This window comes from Apis florea, unplaced genomic scaffold (assembly GCF_048593485.1).
Source record: "Apis florea isolate Af1SG1 unplaced genomic scaffold, ASM4859348v1 contig_3367_pilon, whole genome shotgun sequence".
Classification (NCBI taxonomy): Eukaryota; Metazoa; Arthropoda; class Insecta; order Hymenoptera; family Apidae; genus Apis; species Apis florea.
The window spans coordinates 3,029,061-3,053,456 of record NW_028256746.1 but is presented as its reverse complement, the minus strand read 5'-3'; the positions used below and the strand labels follow the sequence as shown (position 1 = coordinate 3,053,456).

General features: G+C 38.3%; 1 protein-coding gene across 1 annotated transcript; it reads left to right on the top strand.

Annotated features, from left to right (window-relative positions):
- Positions 1-797: 797 nt before the first annotated feature.
- LOC100871984 (LIM and SH3 domain protein F42H10.3) lies at positions 798-24,039 on the top strand. Its single transcript, XM_086911980.1, has 6 exons — positions 798-1,207; positions 8,538-8,632; positions 19,956-20,227; positions 20,932-21,135; positions 22,175-22,317; positions 22,411-24,039. Exons 1-6 carry the CDS (start codon positions 1,139-1,141, stop codon positions 22,588-22,590), a joined length of 963 nt encoding a protein of 320 aa, XP_086768106.1. The 5' UTR covers positions 798-1,138; the 3' UTR covers positions 22,591-24,039.
- Positions 24,040-24,396: the final 357 nt, after the last annotated feature.

Genomic DNA, 24,396 nt, shown 5'->3' with positions numbered 1-24,396 from the left:
ATAATTTGATAGAGTGCGCTACAGAACAGATCAATCATAAAATGTCGATAACTAATCAAGAAATAAATTAAATTTTTATATTATATCCTTAAAATACATAAATATATATATATATATATATATATTTATGTATTTTAAGGATATAATATAAAAAATATAATATAAAATTGTTTTAAACTAACGTTTTAAACTGATTTTCATTGCTTTAGTTTTCTACTATATCGACATTATCTTACTGATATTTATTTATCCTACTTTGTAAAATTATTTGTATTTATTATACAAACACAGACAATCATTAAAATTAACTTACGTATTAAGTTAAATTCTTATATTAAATTTTAGACATGAAAATTAAATTATTGATACATATAAATAGAATACGTAATTATATTGATTAGCGCAGTATATTGAATCTTTTACTGATTTAAAAATTTTCCATGTATATTATATAAATATATTAATTGTAATATTATATCATGTAATTGAACGTTGCATATTATATATGTTTCAATATACGGAAAATACTTAAAAAAAAAAAAAATGTATCATCAAAGAATGATTCTAAATTAGCTAGGTATCTTTTACTTGTTCTATATTACCGACGCAGTGCACAAAAAACAACTATGTTCAGAACAATATTTTTATTCAATTTATTCAAGCAAAAAAAAATTATTATATGAGTTATTTATAATTATAATAGGTAATTTCTTAAAGAAAATAAGGTAAATATAATAAAAAATATGAGAAATATAAATATTTTATTACTTCTTTGACTAGCGTAGTATACCACCATTACTGTCACTCAAGGAGTTTTTGTAGCTAGATGAGGACGAGAGGGCAGTGCAGTTTGGTGCGGCTCTGTGGCACCCTTGCAATTCTGACTTCGAAGTTTTTCGCTGGCGTGTATTAATCTTCATCGTAACGATTGTTGTTGAAAACGTGCTTTGTTATTAATTTTCTGTAACCGTCTCGATACGAAAGACCGCGCGGATGTGTCGTTAGTGTGCACGTGTTCTTTACGCTCGCGCAGTGTTTCGTAAAGAGAAGAGGCCAAGATACATACGTACGCGGAACTGCAGCTGAAAGGGAGGAAAAGAGAAGAAACACAACGAAGAAGAAAAGGAAGAAGTAGAAGATGAGCAAGACGTGCGCCCGCTGCGAGAAAACGGTCTACCCGATCGAGGAGCTCAAATGCCTCGACAAGGTATATTACATTTCTTTCTGCATTTGTTACGAAATTTTGGAAATTTTTTCTACGTTTTCTTATATTTACGTATCAATTATTTCATTATGTATTTTCATAACAATTATTTCAATCATATATAATCTGTCATAAAATTTGAATGGGATAAAATTCATATTTATTTAATTTAGTAGAATAAATCTTGAAACAAATTATGAGATATTGTGTTAACAATGCAAATGAATTCATTTCGTGTCGCACAGGTTTCTCGGACAGATTTATGATTTTCGCGCGGTACAATTATTTTGCACTTTGGATAGTAATAATCACACTCTTCAAAGCAAGATAAGATTTTTCGTATAGATAACCTTTTATCTAAAATTTAGATTGTAGATTATTGTCTTTAAAAGTTCTTTCTTTGCACCTTAAAAATTTTCTATATATTTCTATATATTTTATTCATATCTCTCACAAGAATGATCTCTATAAACGAGTAGCGTGAAACGGTTCGGAATTTTTTGCAACAGATCATAAGATGTACCGTTCTCGTTTAGTTCCGCTTAGTGAGGCGTGCTCTTCCATTCGGCATAATTGTCTGTGTCGTTCCGTCCATCCACGCTAGCATACAACATATTCTCTGTTCTCTGCTCGACTCGGCCAACATTTTTCCATCGAAGACGCCGCATTTCTTCATAATACGTTTATGTTTCATACGTAGTATATTTTCATCGAATTCATTCTTTAACTTAGGTTTTCTTATTCGAATTAATAATTAATCCAGATAAGTAATTGTTTTCTAAAAAATACAAAACTTGTATAAAGTTAATTCTTAACGAATAATTGTGTGTGTATATATATAAATAACGCGTTCGGAACTATTTAACCAATATTATTGTTATATATAACCAAAATTATTCGTAACAAAGCAATATATAAGTTAAAATTATTTCAATGAAATTACTCAGGGCAATACACACGGTATGCTATAGAAAATTACACGTGTTAAGTTCATTACTATCGATATTAATTAATAATCCTGCGTAAAAGATCGATAAATATATTTAATTCTATTATATATGTTTATTACAATAGTATTCTATCTTATTTATAAATTGAATTTATAGAATAATTGAAAATATCATGACTTCCCACCGCTTAATCATATCCAATAAGATTATGGACATAAAAATACGTAGCAGTTATGATTTATTTAACAAACGCGAGTCCGTGTTAACGAGGCTTAAATTGCGTGGGCGGCATTTAGCACCGGAAAACGAACTATAGGCCGGCAGAAAAGGCTCGACCTCCTAAATTTGGACGCATGAGATGCGCGATCTCTCCACGTTGGTTTTCTAAATTTTCTTTTCACATCCTTCTCTCCTCTAAGTTCATTTATTTTTAGCACTTTCTGTGGGTCACGGTTAAATATTCATCTATTAACTTTTCTAAACGATGAATACGAATTTAAATAAACTTGTCAATTTTTCATCTCATCAAAGTTAGAACTAAAAATTATTTGGAGTTATTTAAAATTAAAAAATTATTTGAAATTATAAGAATTATCGTTAATTTTATTAATTTATCAATATTATTTAGTCATTTTTAAGAATACAAAATACAAAATGTCAAAATTTTGTCTAACGTGTCAAATTGTTTAATATTTGATTTTGATAAATGTATATATAAGAAACAATATGAATTCTATAATTTTTTTCTTCTTGTGCGTTTTATTATCATTTAACGGCGATCATTTTGGAATAGAATTCCAAAAGTTTTTTTTTTTTTTACACGTCAAAGATCGTTGAAAAGATCGCAGAAGATACATACTACCTTAACCTTCAACCTGTAGAATAAGAGCAGTAGAAAAAACAATCTCGTTCAAATCTGAACGAACGAAGGCAAACTACTAGAATTGGATCTACCCGCGAATAATTATTTCTTTGTAAGATTATAGTCCGTTACCGCGCTCGCTGATTTTTCCTCTCTCCGTGTGCGCGTGCGCATATCTCGCCTTCTCGTTATTCGCAGTCTGCTCGCTCTTGTGAATGGCGTGTATAGAAACACTTTCCTCTCTCTTTTTCATCTCCCTTTCTCGTTCTCTCACGCTCTCCTGTTTCATCTCTCCTTCTTCATCTTTATCCGGTGTTCTCCGCCCGTAAAGAAACCTCGAGTACGGAGGACAACGTGCACGGATCAAAGCGAGCAGCGAGAACGTTGCGCAGTCGACGGAGACGAATTAAAGCGCACGAAGGACAATTAACGTGTACCGCGCGTTCCTCTAATCCGGAGAAATTTTAAATTACGCGATTGTCTAGATGAGCGGTGCTTATTTTTTTTCTTTCGTAATACGTTAGCGAAATATTTAAATATAACGACAAAGCAATTTTATTGTTGAAAGATTGAATTTCGTTCGACATTTTTTTATTCGTAATATTAAATATTCGCGCAATACAATAGAAATATTACATTGCAAAAACATATTTGAATACGAAACTAAAGAATACACGAAATATTAAATATTGGCACTTTTATATCGAAAATTCGAACTGGTGGAAGCGTTAAAACGATCATGTTCGTATCGAATATTTTCAGATCGCGATCGATAGATCGTTCTTTATTCCGTGGGTACGTTATATGTTTTTTTTTTTTTTTTTTTTTTTTTCCTCGTTGGAACAGATACTTTCACTGGACTTGAAGCGCGTTCACAGTGTTTGTTCTATTTTTGCGCGTTCGATCGTACCGGTAGAGCTACAGTGCAGCACCGGATTCGAATAGTGTCTTGTTTCAATTTACACAACCCGCATGTGCGTACGACCAGACGTACGCATCCTGGTGTAAAGGCAATTAATCCACGTCCCATTAACCGGAGAGGAATTGCTTTTTCCAACACTTTTCATTGTCGAGCCTCCTCTGTTTCCTTTTTTTCTCTCCTTCTCTATCTCTCTTTTTTTTTTAAACAAGCAGAAAAATTGAGGCATGGTCGAGAAGATATTGATCCCGATTTTAATCTTTTTAATTCAACTTAAGAATAAAAACTTTTCAAATTTTTTTAGAAAAATACTTCGGGCTAAAAATACAAATATCGAACGATTAGATACATAAAAAATCAAAAATGTGGATCCATTGTTTGCGTTAACAGTTGTTATATGATCCTAAGAAAGAACGTAGTTCGGTGAAATTGTAATCGAATTCCAAGCTGAGGCTACTCGTTGCGTGGGCCTGGCACACGATTGCAACAGGTGGGAGTCATTCCCAACCTGTTGCGCCTACACTGTTTCAAAAATACGTTGAACCGTACAGAGCGAACATTTGCGCTCCAATCAGAGAATTGAATGTGCGAATAATTTTTATATCGTCAGAATGAAGAAAATTTCTTTTCGAATATTTTGCGCAAAATTAACTTTGTAATATAAATGATATTACAAAATATTGTTAAGGGTTAAACTTCATCGCGTTGCACGAGATAATAAAACGATCTGAAACAACGTCATGATGAGAGTCACTATGTGAATTTTAGAAGAATAAGCCTTTTACTTTCCTGCATCCCGGGTTCCAGCCGTTAGAAATTTCTGTTATGCCAGCGATGCGACACGGCATCCGGTTGTTTCCCACTGCCTGTTGCGAAAACACGAATAATTATTCTATGAGCGCGGGTAACATCTACTAGACACCTTTTACCAGGAAAAAAATTCTCTCTTCGTTGCATTTCAATTCGCGACGAGTTTGTAACGTGCTAATCTGACACCACAAACCTACTTACATCTTTCTGGCCGTTTCGTATAAAACGACAAACGATTTCTTTTATGCTTAGAAAACAAGGGAGGGGAGGGGGGGAAATATCCTTGATAAAATTTCCAACGTCGTCTCGTTTTACCACGTTAAAACGAGACGAATCAAGCATTCGAAAATTGCTAATTCATATTGCCTCGATATTTTTATCAAATATTCGACAAAATTTTTTTTCAAACTGTTATTGCTGCAACAGATTACTTCTCGTCACGAACACATTCCACGAACATTGGCTATCATATACACCTTTCAGAAGAGCGGACCTCACACCCGGAAAACAACCACAACCTGTCCTTTCCCCATTCACGACCAAACCGAACAATCGACCATTCACTAAACAACACTTCTATCCATTCTCCCTACCTCGAAAATTACCTTCGGTCCCCTGAAACTCATCCCACGATGAATTTTTAATAGCGCACAATTTCTCCGTTTGGTACGCCGAGCATCGAGATAACGCTCTCTCGTGCTATCGTCGAATACCGTGAAACGTTTGATATTTAACGGGTCGCGGAAAGGTTAGCGAGGATCATTCGGCTGTCATTGTCCCCGCGCGGCACTTTCACTTTCGTTCGACGACGACGAAGCGACTCGATTCGGCCGCGATACGATTCTATCCGATTTCTATCCGCCCGATCTAATTTCGCACGGCGGGCGCGCTTTCTTACCAACCGAGGAAAAACCGTTGCTCCTTATACGGGAATAACTATGCCAGGTTATTCAACGCGCACGATTACACGATTCTTACCGTCCTCCTCCTTTCTTTCTTCCTTTTAATTGTGTAACGTAGTCGATTGTCGATTGTACGAGAGGGAAATTCTTGGTATAGCAAGTATGCGAGCGCCGTTCGATTCCATGGTATCGATTTTGTTAGAAGATGGATAAACGGATAGAAGATAGAAATCGCTTTCGGAATATCGCAAAAGTTTTACAGCGTTGTTTTGAACGAAGAAATAATTTTTATAGAATTCGTGGTATGAAAGTGATCGAAGATCATGCTTTTTTTCAGACTAGATGCAAGATTTGTAGCGTTAAAAAAAATCCTCGCGCCGTGCTTTGTTCGTGAACGATTTAAAATTGAAAATTTTAAATGGTAAACGATCGATTAACGCGATTCAAATTGTACGCGAAACGTTCTAGAGCTCGATAACCATATTTGATCTTGGACAAGGTTTACGGCAATCGCGAGTATAAAATATCTTGCGAAACAAGGAGTGGGGGAGGGGGGAGGTGTTGCACGAGCGAAAAACATTCCAAAAACGAGTGAAAGTGCAACGTTCCGCCGGGTTTTATCCGTGCCGTTTGCGAATATCGGCTGCATTAATCCGGATGCAAACATTTGTAATTGAGTAATCGGGTTGAATCGAAGTACCTGCCTGGTGAGATTGTATGCGTCGCGAGTCGTCGGGAAATTTCGTTACCCACGCGGGAACAAAATGGAACTATGTTTTGATACGGTTTTCGATCAAACATTGATATCGTTGTTTCTACCGTTTCGATCAAATATTTACCCCGTTCGAAAAGCAATTATCTATCTTTTTTTTTTTTCCTCTTCTTTTTTCATCAACTCGCTTATTCATTCATTTTTCACTCAAGCTTATAAATAAAAACCTATGGTAAACGCGTTAGATCGTCTGGAAGTTAATTTACAGATAAAATTGAGCGTATAATAATTAACGTACGAATAAAAATTTGTAATTCAAACGTTCGAACGTAAGAGAATCAAAATGTCACCAATATCCATCGATTTTCGATGGAAATGGTAGCAAAAAAAACTGGAGAATTTTTCCTGGACAACCAAGAAACTAACTGTTCACCGGTCGAAAGCGGGACCAATTACCGCTAATCGCGATTAACTAATTGCAACTAAATCGAACGTACGAGATACACGGTGCGCGTCACGTGCTCCACGATCCCATAAAGTTCGACGTGTGGCACGATTGAGAGCGGCGTTTGTTTCGTGGCGCGGATTAACATTTGCCGCGCGATACAAATAAGGTACCGTTGCGTTCGTTTGACGATGCGTTTCTCGAGCTTCATCGTCTAGAAATTGAAACGTGACGAGGTTGCGCGCTGTTTTTACCTCCTCCTTCTCTTTCTTTTTTTCGTTTTTTTTTCTTTCTTTTTTTTTTTGCAAACACTTCTCATTATTATGGATGAATAATAATCGTGTACTTTTACGTGTGTAAATAAAGCCGATCGACGCTACTTGATTAGAAACCAGGAAAGATCGTTTTACGCGTTAATTATCGTAATGATTATTTTCGAAAGGTTCGTCAATTTTGCTTCGCCATTTTACGACGTTTTGCAAATAATTGCACAAGTGTTGGGTGAAACTGGCTCGTAAATGAAATAGATGGGAATTACTCTTTTTTTACGGTGATTACAAAATAGCTAATAAAAGGATAAAAATTTTCTTTCAAAAGATTTCATTTTGATCGTATCAATTTAGATACGATGTATTATTTACTTTTCATTTCATCTCTCTCTCTCTCTCTCTGCCAAACGTAATGATAATCGAAATAATATGATCACCTCGACTCGATTATTAATGATAATCACTTATCTATTCCATTTGCAAAATAAACAGATCGTATGGAATGATTGTTATTAAAAGTTATTTCAATTACTTGTTTGCTTAATTCGAGAAAGTTTCGAATCGAATAGTCGATCGTGTGTCGAGAAACGATACTCGACGGGAATAAAGAAGAAAGAGCGTTCCGACAACAAGAGACAAGGCGGTTCGCGAGGAATAATTATAACCCTTTGTTGACCGCGATCAAAGTTGACTCACATGCTCGTGAGTCATTTCTCTCTTTCCGGGTGTAGGCCTTCCCGCGATGGCCGTTCTACACCGAGATCCACGACCTTATTCGACATCTGACATCACCAGTAGCCTTGCCAATTATCGACCACCAACTATTACGGCCTTCGGTTATCTCTGGGTCAGCTGTAAGAATCGATCGATCGAATCGATGTCTCTCTCTCTCTATAAAATTCAATTTTAACTCGATAGCGTCACTAGAACGAATAAATCTCTTCCACGTTATTTCTTCCCCCCCCCCCCCCCTCAATTTTCTTCGAATCGATCGACGATCCTCGAGAAGGAGAAGGATAATAATTATATATTTCATTTTTCCATTCGGACCAAGTCGAGGATCTTATCGAATCGCATCAAAGGATCGTACGTTTCGTACGCTTTTGTCTATCGTTAGAAAATGAATAGTTGGGTCAGAGTGCACGGTTGTTGTCGGCACGTGATAAATCTTCACGTCCGAAAGACAATGTTGGAAGGCTGCGCTATCCTTAGATGCTACCGATGAGTAACAATGAAACAAAGGCATCGCCACGATTAAAGGCCTTTTGTTTGCCGGGGGTTAAATCGCGATTTAATGTTTCTTCCTCCTGGGCGTGGGCGAAATGCGCGAACGAGACAAAAGTGTGGAAAAACTTCTTTTCAAAACAAGAATCGTATCGTTTCGATAATACATCTATAACATCTATATTTGTGGGAGGAGGGTGGGGGAAATACTGTAATTTCAGAGTGCAATTTTTGTTCCAGATATGGCACAAACAGTGCTTCAAGTGTCAGGGCTGCGGCATGATCCTGAACATGCGGACGTACAAGGGTTTCAACAAACAGCCATACTGCGAGGCGTAAGTAGAATCGTTTTATCTCGTGACACTCTGATCTCCTACACTTTGTAAATAGATTAACGACTTGTTTATTCAATCTTCCTTATCTAATTAATCCTCCCGAAAGCCTCCTTAGATACCAAATATATTGTAAAATTGGCTTAAAATCAAAAAAAAAAAAAATAATAATTCCTACAATTTCAATTCTATGAATCATCTCTTCGCACAATCCAATTAATCCTCCCGAAAGTCTCCTTAGATACCAAATATATTGTAAAATTGGCTTAAAATCAAAAAAAAAAAAAAAAAAAAACAATTCCTACAATTTCAATTCTATGAATCATCTCTTCGCACAATCCAATAATCCTATTTGATAATTCGATATTGTCAAAGTTTTTGTTGTTGCAGTAATCGCGATGTACACTTCTTAAACGAGTATATTTTATACGAATCTTTACTCGTATTATGCGCACGATTCCGAGTGATCTAATTCACGACCTCGTTATATCGCTTCCATTTGACTTAAAAAAAAAAAAATATATATATATATATATATATGTATATTAAATTAGTCCAGTTTTCGAATTATGAAATTTTCTTTGACGGTATTAATTACGTGCACAAAACTATTGTGTCTGTCGTATCGATATCAAATTCACTTTTATCCGTGTTCGCCGATTGCGACAAACAATGAAAACGCGTGTTTAGAGGCGCGTGATTGGCTGGCACGCGGAGAGGGAACGGCCGTTTTAAACGCGGCGAAAGCGAGCTGTGGTCCTGCGGCCGGGATAACCGCTGTATAAAGCATCACTTCGTGCCTTTCCAACGGATCCTCCTTTTATCGTCGCTCCTTTCAGACCGTCCTTGCCGCCGCCATTACGGTTCGGCTAACACGTTCGGCTCCTAATAAAAATCCGAGTGAAAGGATCCGAAAGTGTATCGCGCTGCGCCGAACTCTGGGCTACCCTCCGATCCCTTCCCCTCTTCTCTGGTGATAAGAAGAATCATTCCGTCCAACGCTCGTTCGACGATTTTCAAATTTGAAAAACGAAGGGAAGGGAATATTTCGAAATTTTATTGTACTTCCTTTGCATTCGAGGCCTTTTTCGCTCGGAATAACTTCGGACGGTTTCCAGCATTCGTGAAAAACTTTTATGTTTTAATATTTTTATGTATATTTATATATGAAGAAAGAAAAGTGTGATATTTTGATAATAATGTTATTATCAAGATGCTTGTTTGGTTTGACGGGGCAAGTATCGCGATAAAATGTCGTTTGATGTCTTTCGTCTTTCTTATTTTGAGAACAAATCTTATAATTCCAATAATTACTTTCACATTCACTATTTTTCATCTTCTTATACCACGTCTCTATTTTCCTTCTCTCTATTAATTTCTTAACGAATAGAAATAATTTCGTTATTTAATAACGAAAAATCAATCTCATTTTCGCTTGAACTAATTTCATTCCATACTTATAAAACTCAGAAAATGATGTTTCTATCGCCGCGACCGTCGAACTTGGACTAAGGCCGAAAATGTAGTTCGATCGCGGTCTAATTTATTCGTGAAGCGATATTTTAAAAAAATCAAAGCGATCACCGAGAGTCATCGTTGAAATGCAAAGGGTTAATTCGAGACTTTTGAAGTGAAATTTGAAAGAAGTTGCACTTATTGAAATATGTTATGGATGGAAGAAAATTGTTTGACATTCGCGGATACGTTTGTTCCTTTTTCTTCTTTCATTTTCTGATCGCGATAACGCAAGATCTGTCTTAGCTCGTATCGCTAACACGAAGTACACACGCGTGATTAAAGTGAAAATGGCGTGGAAGGTAATTTGATAACACGAGATATCATTGGACGGAATATTAATAAGCACAATACGATTTTATTTTATTTACCGTTTAACGAGTCATCTTATCGCGATACGTAACAAGGTACTCACTCAGAGAATGCAGTTATCGATGCAGTTGATCGTTTTCAACTGCAAATATAATAATTTTACCAGTCTTTTCTTTTTACATAATTATTATCATCATGGTTTAATTAACGACGCGCGATTCGTAATATCGTCCATTCGAATCTATTTTTAACCGAATTCAAACGACAAATATACGACACGCAAATTCAGATTCCTTTCTTTCTTACAAAGTTTGGTCGTAAATATATCGCGTATAATGTATAAATTCTCGGTTAATTCTCGTTTGTCGTCGGTTGACGCATCGAAATTGATTTCGAGTCCCATTCAATTTCGCGTCGCTGACGTAGATCAATTGAAACGTACACGTTTCAGGGGAAGGCCGAGGAGAGAGCGTGCAAGATCTAACGCTTTTTCGTGATCGCTTCTCAACACCTCCCTTCGTACGTCCAAAAATCCGTAAATCCTTATATTCCGTCCGACGTTTAATCATTCAGAATTCAGGCGATAAATTATTCCATAACTTGCTTACTCATAAGACGCAAATAAAGTAATTTGCATAATGCGCTCTCGGCGAAGAAATATATTTTTTTACAACGAACAGATGTGTACTTTGGAGCTAATTGAAAATCGAACAATCGAAGTTTCGGCTCGAGAAATTCAGAGTTGGTGAAAATATTTATAGAACGTCGTGAAAATTACGAATAAAATTTTCACGATTTAAATTTCGAAACGTTATCTTTTTTAAATAAAACTAAAATTGAAAGTTTTCGTTTAATTAGTCTTTTAATGCGTTTTATCGCACATGCGCGATTAGATTAACCGAGCATTAATAGATCGGACAAAATTATGGAATATTTTGCAAATTCGGAAAAATATTCCGATCCAAATAAGGAAGAATCTCTCGACGACTTAATTCGCGATCGAGAACGGCCGATTTATCGGAGTTGGCAAATCGGGTATGCGCCGTTTTACCGTAAAGTTGTCCGAGCGGTGACTCGCCGAGTATTCCGAGTGAGCATCTGCGATGACGAAATTCTTCGGAGCGTGTTTCGAATCTGCCGTTTTGCGTCTTTTCAACCGCATTATTCGCCGCGTAACGGCATGCAATTTCCTCGCGAATACGAGATTCGTTTTGTTGCCACGAGGAAGTAGCTGCTCGAGAGAATTCACGATACGCGGATGGCCTCGAATTTCTTAATCGAAACAAATTTTTCTTCCTTTATCGACTGTCTCGTACGATTTTTATATAAATAACGAATCGTATAGATTCGAACGGAAATTTCGAGAGAAACTCGTACAGTGGATAATTTCGATGCTTTTGCATATGCTCCTGATATAGTGCGATGATAATAATATTTCACGGTTACGTTGCTACCGGTAACTCTTCTTTTCGTGGACTCTCTCGAAGAAAGCACGGTTGCGCTGCGAAACGATATGGTTTGCAACCGCACACCATATCAGCTTCCATCATCAATTTTCTTCATCCTCGTCGTGGAACTAAACAAAATCGTTTCTATTTTCGTTTAATAATCTCTCTCTCTCTCTCTCTCTCTCTCTCCACGATAATTCGCGTATCGCGTGCGTTTTCGTCCGTTTCTCGTTCCATTCGACCATTGCGCATGGTACGAAAGCGGCAACAAAAGCGTGTTGCGATAATAACCGGCGGGGATCGAACGGTTCACGAGACAGCATCGCGCTTCTCGCGACAGGAATGCGACACGGTGCATGTGTCGGCCAATGCGTGTCGAATCAGACGATGAACTGAATAAGCAAAGCAGAACACGTGTGAGTCGTGAGATTCATTCATTCGTCTGGTACATCCCTCCCCACCCTTCCCCGCCCACCCCTCGCCTTCATTTCCCTTGCTCTTTATCTTCCCCTCCCCCTTTCTCGCGTCTGTTCATTTAATTTTTATGAGCCCGTATATATGAGCATCGGAGCAACGTACTTACGTCGTCTGCCAGGACTGACTGACCTCCTTTGGATCCACGCAACATTTTCCCTTTCTTTCTTTTAATTTTTAATCTTGGAAAGGAAAAAAAAATAAAAAAATAAAAACTTAACTATACTTATCTATCGCATAGCCTGCAGATTTTTCAATGTCAACGATATCATCTTCTATTGAACGAGCGAGTAAGATAAGATTCATATCATTTATTATTTAAGGCCAAGTATCGCGTGTGCAACGCGTAGAAAAAATATTCCATTCCACCAGGGAAAGTTTTTTTTTTTCTTTTTTTCGATCGAAACGAGCCGATTTCCTGCCCGGTTGGCATATGTTTCCCACAGACCGAGAACAAACGCGCGAAAACAATTTGAATTAAACGGTTGTTACCTCGGTTGGATGTATCGCCGCCTATATAAATATGCGCGCGCCCAACACTTGTTCCGGATTCTGTTGGTCGGTCGACGCGCTCGGAATTAAAATATACTCCCTCGGCAAAAGAAGGTACAACACGTGTCCCGCTTTTGTTGCTCCACCGACGTGTCTTCTTTCCTGTCTTCCTTCCCTCCATCGTAATTCATTTTACCGATCGCTCTTCCTCCTCTCCTTCATTTCTTCTTTCCTTTCCCGCCCTTCGTTTCGGCTATCACTCCGTTAATTGATACCGCGATACCCACGCTTGCTCGTTACTCACTCGTTCCGCCATTCCTCGCCGCCTTTAATTAAACGTTTCATCGTGATGGCGATGCGAAATGAAAAACGAACAACGCCGGTTTTCCCGAGGGGAATAAATTTTGCAAATTAAGATTATAACTTGGTCGGAATATAACAAGTTTGGGATTTGATATTCTTAGAAACGTTGGAAATCATTGTTTCACCGCTCGAATCACCGCCATGCGAATTTCTAAGTTAATCCACGAGCAGAAAAGCTACGCGATTTTTCGCACTGCTATGATTCCGATGTAATCTCGTTCCCTTCCTTCGTTTATTTTTCATTTCTTTTTTTAATACGAGTGGAATTTTCCACTTCGGAACAAAGCACCATCTTATTTCGATCTTTCTTTAATCTTTCCTCGTGGTTGGAGAGCCACGATTGGATGGAGTCGAGAGGAGGGATACTTCGTAGTGAAATTCGCTTCCTTCCGGTCCTCCATCCCGATCCCTCCAACCACGGCCGTGTATTCGCCGAATTTCAAACTCGTCGCCGGAGAAATGATGATGTCATCCTCATCGTCGTCGGTACACCACGAGTGACTCACTTCCCTTTCGCCTCGTTCTTCTTTATTTAGAGAAGTGGCGGTTCACCTCAGACCAACTTTGCACTCTCGCGATCACCGGTCCTCTCTCTAATTGCCGATCATTAATCGTGTATAGAGCTCTCCGAGCACAACAAAATCATTTCCGCGAGCGAAATTCCAATTTTTCTGACACGAGATCGATTCATCCTGTTTCTTCCCTTTCGTTGCTTACGACAACGCAACGTAATTTCAGGGAGAGACAGAAAAATGTGACGGTAGCGTAAAACGAGTAACCGAGAGCTAGGAATAAAATATGAAAGAAGGCGGAAACCCGAGAACCGTAAAACAATTGTCGCTACAAACGTTTACATACGTGCGATATATTTATACGAGCCGTAAATTATGTTCGTTACGTGGTCGTGCGTCTGCCTGAATCGTTTCATTATTTATTCGTTTTTTGTTAAAATCGTTTTTAAAATATAAATTAATTTCGCATAATTATATACTCCGAGTGTTTAAATTTTTTTATACTACGTGCTTTATTTTCCAATATCGAACGTTTAGCTTGGATTCGCGAATATATTACTCTCGACGCGTTATCAGTTACATAAAATAAGAATACGATAAGAAATCTGTATTATTTCTGATATCGTCGTACGACGAGATAAAAATACCTATGTTTGAAACGTAGAAATATTTCAACGAATATTTTATTCTCTTTTCATCTTTACAGGTTCTTTATCTCGAATTCTTTACAAGTGATTTTAATCCTTGCTTCGTAATATCGCTCGTTGCAATTACAGTTTTCTATATTTTATTTTCTATAACGAGACATAATTTAAACTCTAATTACGGTTTCAATTCTACGTTTCAAAGATTAAACAGATTTCGCATTAACGAGAGAAATTTTGTTCATAACCTCAAAAGTTTGCTTTAAAAAGTACTTTCTACGATAAAGGATAGCGCAGAAACTTTCGAGATATTCACGTGAGAAAATATCGACGAAGGAAAACGGGCGGAAGCGTCGTTAATTCGCGTGGTCTCGACTCGAAGTAATTTAACAGCTAGCAGTAAAAGGGGTGGCCAGCGTAGCGTGACCCGACTGCATAGCCACGGTGAACCGACCTTGTCCCACAATGCATCTTCGACCACCTCACCATACCTATCTTAACCCGTGTGTAATTTTACAACTCTGTGTCGCGCATGCGTCGAATTTTCTTCGCGCGTTACGCATGCGCGTTAAGAATATTGTACGGAAAGAAACGATATATTGTTTTTTAACATTTATGCTGATCTATCCGATTAACATTTTTCAAATATCCTTGAGTTTCCACTCGAATTGGGAGCGCATATTTCGTTGTACTCTCTTATTTATTATTATTATAATGGATAATCCATTTTTAATCGCAATTGCAATTCTATAGAAAATTACCAAGAATTTTTTTACGGGAATTCATACGTTGATTAACAAACCGCTCATTCCTTAAAATTGCCTTCGTCTAGGAAAATATATCGTCTTAACTATATCAATCAACATCTCCCTCGTCACGTTAACCACTTCCTAGTGTCGCGTTGCATACGAAGCTTTCCTCTCTTCGTCAATTAACTCCTTTCAAATGCTCGTCTTCTACTTAGGAGTCGCAAGGGTTTATAAAGATTCATAGAAAAATTGATTGGACAAATTTCTTAAGCGAATATCAATCCATTTTTCGAATCTAGTTACCGAGGAAAGTTTCGATTCTTGCATCGAATTCCTTTCGATCGATCGAGTCGTTCTCGATGATCTCGTCGCTCGCTGTCGATATCTTTACTTGAGAGAGGAGACAAGCCGGGAAGAGAAAAAGCGGGAATCTCGTTTCGGCCTTCGTTGGAATTCGAGTAATGCGGTCGAAGTAAGGTTTCGTTCTCTGCGCCGAGAGCAGCCACTACTTCCGAAGCCATTCTCGCGATTCCTGCCCGTGGTTACGGAATCCAATAAGACCAGTCTCGGAAAATTTCTCCGGCGAGACGTCACTCGGAAAAAGGAGGAGACCTTGTGGTTCTTTGCGCCGATAGTACACCCGTCCACGTTTCCAACCACGATTCTTTGCGTCGCCTATTCCCCTTATTATTCCTCTCTACACGCCTTCTTAATCACATTTGTTTATTAATAAACAAAGTTTATCGATTTATTTATAATACGATTTCTAGCAAGATTTTTAAAATTCCCAATCAATTTGAAACTTTGTACCCGTTTGTAAACTCGACACGAGAAGGATTATATCTCACTGCCGAGCACATGTTCGTTCTAAACGTAGCTCTACCCTACCACCATAGATATTCATCGATAAATCGAAAACAACTTTTCCATTCGTTTCGAAAGTGGCGCCTCGGGTACGCAAAGGTGCGAAAAGGCGAGCCAGCCACGTAACGCGTGCGTAATCGAGATTTGTGTCACGAGGTCCGTTTTCCATGTAAGGCACCTATAACGTTGTCTACCCTGGTAATTGTGCCAGCCAAGTAAGTTACGTAACACGTCGTTGTGCCATGCACGAATAATAGGTGCTCGTACCTGGCCTTTTGTCGGCCAGCCTCGCACAAACCGTTCTACATTGCGCGCCGCAATGTACTGGCTAGGATATTTCCTGTCGTCCCGATCGGCGTTGTGTTCTTCGTATCTGCATATGAAATTGCCATTCTGTTGCCGTTCCCCGGGATGCAACTCTGACACGTGATTGCAACACCCGTGACATTTAATGATCGAACGGTTTGCATCGAGCTATTTGGTATCTCTTCCTTTTCCTCCCACGAATTTTCTGTTTTTTTTATCTGTAATCGTCGTGATTTTCCAATCACGTTTTCCATGATTTTCCACTTTTTATCATCGAACTCTTTTTCAAATTCTTGGATTTTTTTTCTTGTCTCAAATTTCGTTTCGAATCATTGAAATCTATTCGATGGAAATAGTTCTTTTATAAATTCGATGCTGCGAATAATGTACAAAGTGAAAGGTTTAGGTTTTGTTATTCGATTACGTTTTAAATCATCGTGATTTTCCAGTTTTATCATCAAGTTTTTTTTAAATTCTTGGATTTTTTCTTGTCTCAAGTTTCGTTTCGAATCATTGAAATCTACTCAGGTACAGAAGATTAAAAATAAAGTTTTTCTTTAAAACTTTTCTTTTAAATTCGATGCTGCGAACGATGTACAAAGTTTATAGGTGAAAGGATTTGTTATTCGATTACGTTTTTTAAATTAAATCAGGTTAAAAGTTTGGTTTAGAGTTTCGAGTTTTTAAACTACATCGTTTTTTTTCCCGTTTAATTCCAATTGTTTTTTTTTTTTTTTGCTCAATTAATTCTCCGAGATCGGTCGTTTCGTTATCGATATTTTTCGCAACGCGGGAAATTGAATTAGTATCCGTGAAATGTGGCAAAATGGTTGAAACCGAGCATGTAAACGAGTTTACCCAACATCGTGGACCGGATGAATGAATCGTAATTTGATTAGGAAAAATCAACTCGTTCTCGAAGGCATCGCGGTGAACCGACCGGCCTGCGCATGATTCATAACACACGATATTGAATATAATTTATTCACACGTTCTACAGCAATGAGTAATCGGCTCTCGAGTCATTCGTTGTGTCACAGATACACTTGAACTCTCCGTGCATTCTTATACACTTCTTTCTCCACGCGATGCATAATTTGATTAAGTAAAATTTATCGGGAATAGCAGAGCAGCTGCCCAATTTGTCATCGAGCGTGATATTTCATTTTTCCTCGCAAACGAAAAGTGAAAAGGCTCGACGACAAAAATGATTTTTATATCTCAATTTCAATTTGCTGCTTGACAACAAAGATTACGTCCATATGGAGGAGTGGTAATAAGCGATAGCGTGAATATTTATCGAAGAACGAGAGAAAAATTAAAAAAAAAAAAAAATTGAAGACGAAAGAATCGCCATTCGATCGATCGCGAATTACTTCCTTCTTCCACTTCTATTAGATTGGATATATACTTTTATATCCTTCTCTTCGTTACAAAATACAGCCTCTTTTTTGTAATTATGCACGCATTACTATCTGCTCACGGTAGAATTACGTTTCGCGTGTTAACAAGACCTTCTCCTGATTACAAACTGTTTACAAAACGCGATAGCGCGACACGTGATTTATAGAATCGCATTGCACACCTAGTGCACCAAGTGCCGATGCAGATATCTTCACTTTGGCTAGATACAACCCGTCTACGGGTAGAGTGATATCATTGTAGATGGATATTTTGTAATTTATCGATCGTATCGAAGCGATTAAATGAGATGTGAAGCGATGATCGAAGGATTCGAAGAATTCTCGAGCCTTTTTTACGTTTTATTTATTATACGCCAGAACGAACGAACTTTGTACTTGAAGACGAGTAACCGTCTTTGAACAATATAGAATCAGAAGAAATAGCTGGTCGAAACGCAGTCAAGGTTTCCTATTTTATTAATCATGTTTTTACTCATTTCTTTCTTTCTTTCTTTCTTTACATTTACCTGACTCATCGATCAGCCACACGTTTTCGAGTTTGATTTTTTGACTTTGACTCTTCCTATTTCTCAAGTCGATGTATCGTAAAAGTACGTGTCAATTTAGAGGCGCGTAAAAAAATATAGGAAAGTATATACGCGACGAATATAGAAGAATGCGAGTGGAATTGTAAACAATTTGGAAGAAATCAGTTATCGAGGCCAGATAAATCGCCATCAAAATATCAAACATTGTACGAAGGGTAACGCGATATCCCCTCTTATCGATAGCCCCGATTCGACAAATAAGTTACAACTGGAAATATTTATTTTACAAATAAATCCCCCCCTCCCCTCCTTTGATCTATCTACTCTCCAAGTCGGAACGCATTTCTATCAAACGCACACACCGGTGTGTGGAACGCGTGTCGATCCAGGCCTCGATACAAACCGCCTCGTATCGATTCGATCGAACGACCTGTCTCGCGAAACGTTTCTATCCAAACGAGTCTCGATATCGGCTTATTGTCCCTCTCCTTCCCTCTCTCCGCCACGGTTAATCATTCCACCACACGCTTCTCCTCTCCCTTTCCTACCCACCAAACATTTACATTTTTCTTCTCACTTTCCTTTAATTATACCCAATCTTCGATCCTTCGCCCCGATTTACTTACACAAATTGTAAACGATAAATCTCTCGCTCTTCATCAGAAAAAGAAAAAAAAAAATAAATGAATCTTCGATTAATTGGGAAGGTTTTTTTCGAAAACAGGACTCACACACAGTTTGAATATAATCCATTAATCGTTATCCGCAACTATTGTTTTCTCCTGTTCATTTTTTCTTTTCTCCTTCTTTTTTTCTGCTCTCTCTCCATTTCTTGTTTTTTTTTTCTTCTTCTTCTTCAAACATATGCGCATTCGATTACAGCGTCATCTCACCGTTTCCTCTGTTAATTAATTCGCCGGTCTGGCAACGACCTCGTAATTCCATTCCGCGAGCGTGTCTGATGTAACGCGGTTGGTTCTGCCACCACGATAAGAAGCCTTTTATTTCCTCGTCGTGGGCTTAGGGAACAGCGCGGAAAATCACGATCCGTGATCCGTGACGTCGAAAGTTTTACGTTTGCGAAACATCGAGACCTTGTATCGAATTAATTACGTATAATTTTTCTTTCTGCCTCGTATCGTCGTTCTGCTTCGTTCCACTGCGATCCCCAATCCTGGTGAAATGGCTTTGAATTTGATCGACATTAATTAACGCCTTAAACGCGTTAAGAATGAAAATATGAATTAGGATCGGTTAAGAGATTAAGTTAAGAAATGATCGATCGTTCTCTACGCTTTCCTCTACGCTATTTAATTTATATCATTTATTCTCTTTATTATTATTATTTCACGAAGATGGAAGATGGAGAATCTCTCGTCGAATTTGAAGTTTCGTCTCGAACGATAAAATCGAGAAAAAGATTCGTAGATCAATCTTCATTTCGTGGCTGTAATCGGAGAGAGTGCGCGTACCCTCTTCTCCATGACACCGTTATCAACGATGCTTCACAAAGGATGTCCGCGATAAGCGACAACGTCATCGACCGCTTGTCGCGCACTCGAAACTCTTCCTCGCTTGCGATTTCCACAATAATTTCTCCGTCCAACCGAACCGATATCCAATTTTTAATACGATCCAAGTGTTGCCATTGAAACGTCACGAGGATAATGATCAATCGTTTGCTCTCCCGTTCCAGGCACATACCAAAGGCGAAAGCCACCACGATGGCGGAGACGCCGGAACTGAAACGTATCGCGGAGAACACGAAGATTCAAAGCAACGTGAAGTATCACGCCGAATTCGAGAAGGCAAAAGGCAAGTTCACCCAGGTGGCGGATGATCCGGAGACTCTGAGAATCAAGCAGAACAGCAAAATTATCTCCAACGTGGCTTACCACGGCGAACTTCAAAAGAAGGCCATCATGGAGCAGAAAAGGACGATGACTGGTGAAAATGGCGAACAGATCGGTGAGTCGTGTCGCTTGTCCTTTCCTTTATCCGCGTCCTCTTTCTTCCTCCATCACGCATCGTCTTAAGTGTTTGCATTCGCTGTTTCGTACTCGGTGAATGGAAGCTCTTAAATTGTTTCTAACATCAACGTAATCAGTACTAATGCTCGTATTGTTTGTGAAATTATTCGAGGTAAACTATGGTTAAAACGTGGTAACGCGAACGAAACTTTGAAACTACGTACGAACGTAATACTTTTAACGTATTTACATACGTTCATAAATATCGAGACATTTATGAAAAAAAAAAAATAAATAAAAATTTTTCTTCCATCATCCACATTATTCTTATTTTTCTATCAATAAAACCAATAAACGTCTCGATATTTACTAACTAAAGTATCGTTCTTGATATAACAACGCTTAACAAAAAAAAATAATGTTCCACTAATCAACAAATTTACTGTATCCTGTTAATATTTTAAACATTTCCTAAAAAAAAAAAAAAAAAAAAAACGCTATCTTTCCCATTCCCCTATATTCAAGTTCGATCGATAGATATCGGTGCTAAATATCCTTTGCAACATAGACGCGACAAAGTAAACCCGATAAGCTTTCCACGAAATTCTTTCCCTGACCAAACACCTGTTAATTCCCCGCGAGAGGATTTAGTTGGCGTTGAAACGAAAAGCATACCGGCAGCTTGTATATTGTTGGCTCTAGAGTACGTAGAGTACACGGACGGTACGATCGCGCCTGCATCAGGCGTGAACGCGAATCCACCGACCGCTAGAACTGCGAGCTCGCCGGTGCAAAGGACACCAGGTAGGATCGCCGATTACGATCCCCTTAGCGAGGCAAGACCGAGCCCCTATTCCGCCAGGCAAGCGGCCACCACTGTGATTTATACGAGCGACAAGGGACCAGGTAAGTTCTTCTACGGAGGAGTAGATTCCTTCTTCCTGTTTTCAATTTTCTTTTCTTCCAACTTAACTATTATCGGCGAAATTTTGTAGTTTCTTTTTTTTTTTTTTTTCTTTTTCTTCCTTCCTTCCTTCCTTTCTTTCGATTCGCTTAAATTTTAGAAACGGCGCGCAGAGCGATCCATTTAGATTTGACCGAATCTCTTGTGCACGAAAGTGGTGCACAAGGAGTGGGGATAAGACTCGTGACACGGTGGTGGGGGGGAATGGCCTTGAGCGGTCTCAAGTGACTCGAGGTTAGACTCGATGGGGATAGACTCGTAAATTACGCAATGGAGAAATTAAATCGATCGAAATAAATGGATCACCCTGTATCGCTATCCGCTCTATTTCTTTCCGCTATTCTGACAGTGAACCGATACTTTAAACGCAACATTGGAACATACCCTCGCCGCCTTGTTTCGCGTACCCATATGGGTTGGCCAGTATTCGTTACGCAACCGGCAATAGTTAGTTTCAATAGATCGCCATTTAATTGGATTAGTTGGAACGATAGATAAATACGATTCGGTCACTCCTATTGTAAACGTCAAGCATTATTATCTTTTCGAGGGACGTCACCACGAATTTATGATCGTTCCACCCTGGAAATAAACCCGCTTCTTGAACGTTTAACGTCGAATCGATTGTCATATATTTTTGTTGCCACGTTTATAACGCATAATCGAGAAATTTGTTGTGGTTAATGGTGACTGGTGGTCAAACGGTTTCTAAAAATTTTCTTTTTTTTTTTTTCCTAATTATCCAAGCGTGTGGTTTATTTATTTTTATTATGTTATGCATCGTATTCACCGATTCACTCGTAAAAGCTTCCCGATTACTTGTGCACCATGCTGTGTATGTTTTAACGTATAGTTGAAACGTTCATCGAACATTGTGCTCGACACAATTCACTAACATTACATGGTTTCAAAAAATTATTCTTCTCCTTCTCTCACCTTCCATTAACCTTCCGTTCAAGTAAAATCGATGATTCTTTTTAGTAACGAATCCACCGACCAGAAAGATTGGTTCGGTAGCGGATATAGACCCCGTGAACGAGTATTACGGATCATTGACGCCAGCAACGAACAACAATCACGTACCACAACATCAACCACCTCCACCACCACCCACCAACGTTGGGGTAAGTTATTTCTAAAAAAAAAAAAAAAAAAAAAAGAAAAAGAAAAACCAACCAATTGTCCCTTTTTTATTCTATATAATATCCTTCTTGCAGAGAGTGTACAGAGCGATGTACGATTACGAGGCCCAGGATCTCGACGAAGTAAGCTTCTGCGACGGCGATCTGATCGTCAATTGTACGGCCATCGATGAAGGTTGGATGACGGGTCTCGTGCAACGCACAGGACGACAGGGAATGCTACCAGCCAACTACGTTGAACCGGCGCAGATTTAAACGCCACTCCTCCTCTTCCCATCCTCATCGCCTTCGTTTCCGACCAGGTCTAACTCGGAAGATGCACGACGAGGAAGATGGACGAGGAACGAAAGGCGAGAGAGAAAAGCGCGGCAAGCTTGGAGGAGCGCCGAGCGACTCTTTCCCGGCGAAATTCGTCTCCGAAATTCCTCGCAGTTGGAGGAATCGAGGTGAAATCGAAACGACGAAAATGAGCCGATTTCTCGCGACGATATCGCGACCGACTAATCGTGTATATCTAAAAATAAGTTAGGGAATCAAAGATTCTTTGTCACGTCGATCAAAGCGATTCCTCTCGTACGTCGATCGTGAGATGTTATCCAATTAAAATCGTCCATCCCCCTTTTACGTACGATTTGACAAACGAAGAAAGACTCGATTGAATATTTTCTCTCTCTCTCTCTCTCTCGAACGTCGTCGCTGAGACGAAGACGAAATCGTGACGATACAAACAATACGTTCTTTCCGAAAGAGTGCCCGCAATCGTTTCGCATTTAAAGTCGATAAATTCTAGATGTAATTCCACCAATTTGGGACCAAATTTTGATCGCCGCTTTTGCGAAATTCGCGATAGGTGTTTTTTTTTTCTCGTAATAGCAATTTTATATGATCCAATCCAATCTTTTCCACGGCCGAACACACGGTGTTTTCGTGTTTCGTCGAACAGTTTTAGCATTTTTTTTTTTTTTTTTCTTTCGAAATCATTCCGTTGCTACGAGGATTCCACGAGGTAATGATGACTTGATGATTGACGCGGTGAAAAAGACTGGAAGACTCGAAACTGTTCCTCGTTTTTTATGTACTTTATTCGAAACGAGTCAAGTTGCATGCGTTTTCATTTTTTCTCTTTTTTTTTTTTTCTCTCTCCTTCCTCTCCCCCTTAATTGTAACGGTATGCTGTAACACTTTTGTTTTATATCACGTGAACACTTTGTGAACATTTACAACACAAAACGAACGGTTTTGTTTTTATGTAAAAATAATATTCTTCTGGTCTTTGTTCATCTTCACGCATCGTTTTTATCTTTTTCATTAAAAATTGTTCTTACGAACTATATATATATATATATATAAAATTGAATATTTATTTACAAAAGATTAAACGAATATAATTGCAATATGTTAAAAGACTTACGTTAGACTTGGACATCAAGCCATTCTTGCGTTATTACGTGTTGTGATCCGAGAAGAAACAACGATGTGCCTTATATACGTAGAGGACAATCTTTTTATCGCGGTTTAGAAAAAATCGGTATGTAAAAAAGAAAAAAAAAAGAAGAAGAAGAAAGATATATTTGTAATTGTATACACGATCAATGTTTATGTATCATCAAGAGAAAAATACTTCAGAAGAAACTTTATATCGCGAAAGTGAATCTAGTTAGGACTGAAATAAAATGATGAAGAAATATAATTGTTGATAGGAAAGTTTCGTTACACTTGCCTTGCTCGATCCGATCCGTTTCGAAAGAAAGCAACGATCGCTGGAAACATTTATTACCGTTTCTCTTTGTCCAATTAACGACATTAACCGACATTTACCTGGGATAGTTGTTAAGTTTTATCATGCAAAATATGCCTGTATTAAAAAATCGCTTCTTTCTCGGCTTTCTACGATCCTTTCAGCGCTGTATCAGTAACACGTTTCAACGTAAAATGATGTGAATATCAATTGGAAACTTTACATCGTGTATTAGACGCAATGAAAGCAATTCTTTAATCATTAATCTTTAATGGTTCGTGAGATAAAGGGGGGAATAAATTTTAATGTCGTTTTAAAAATGA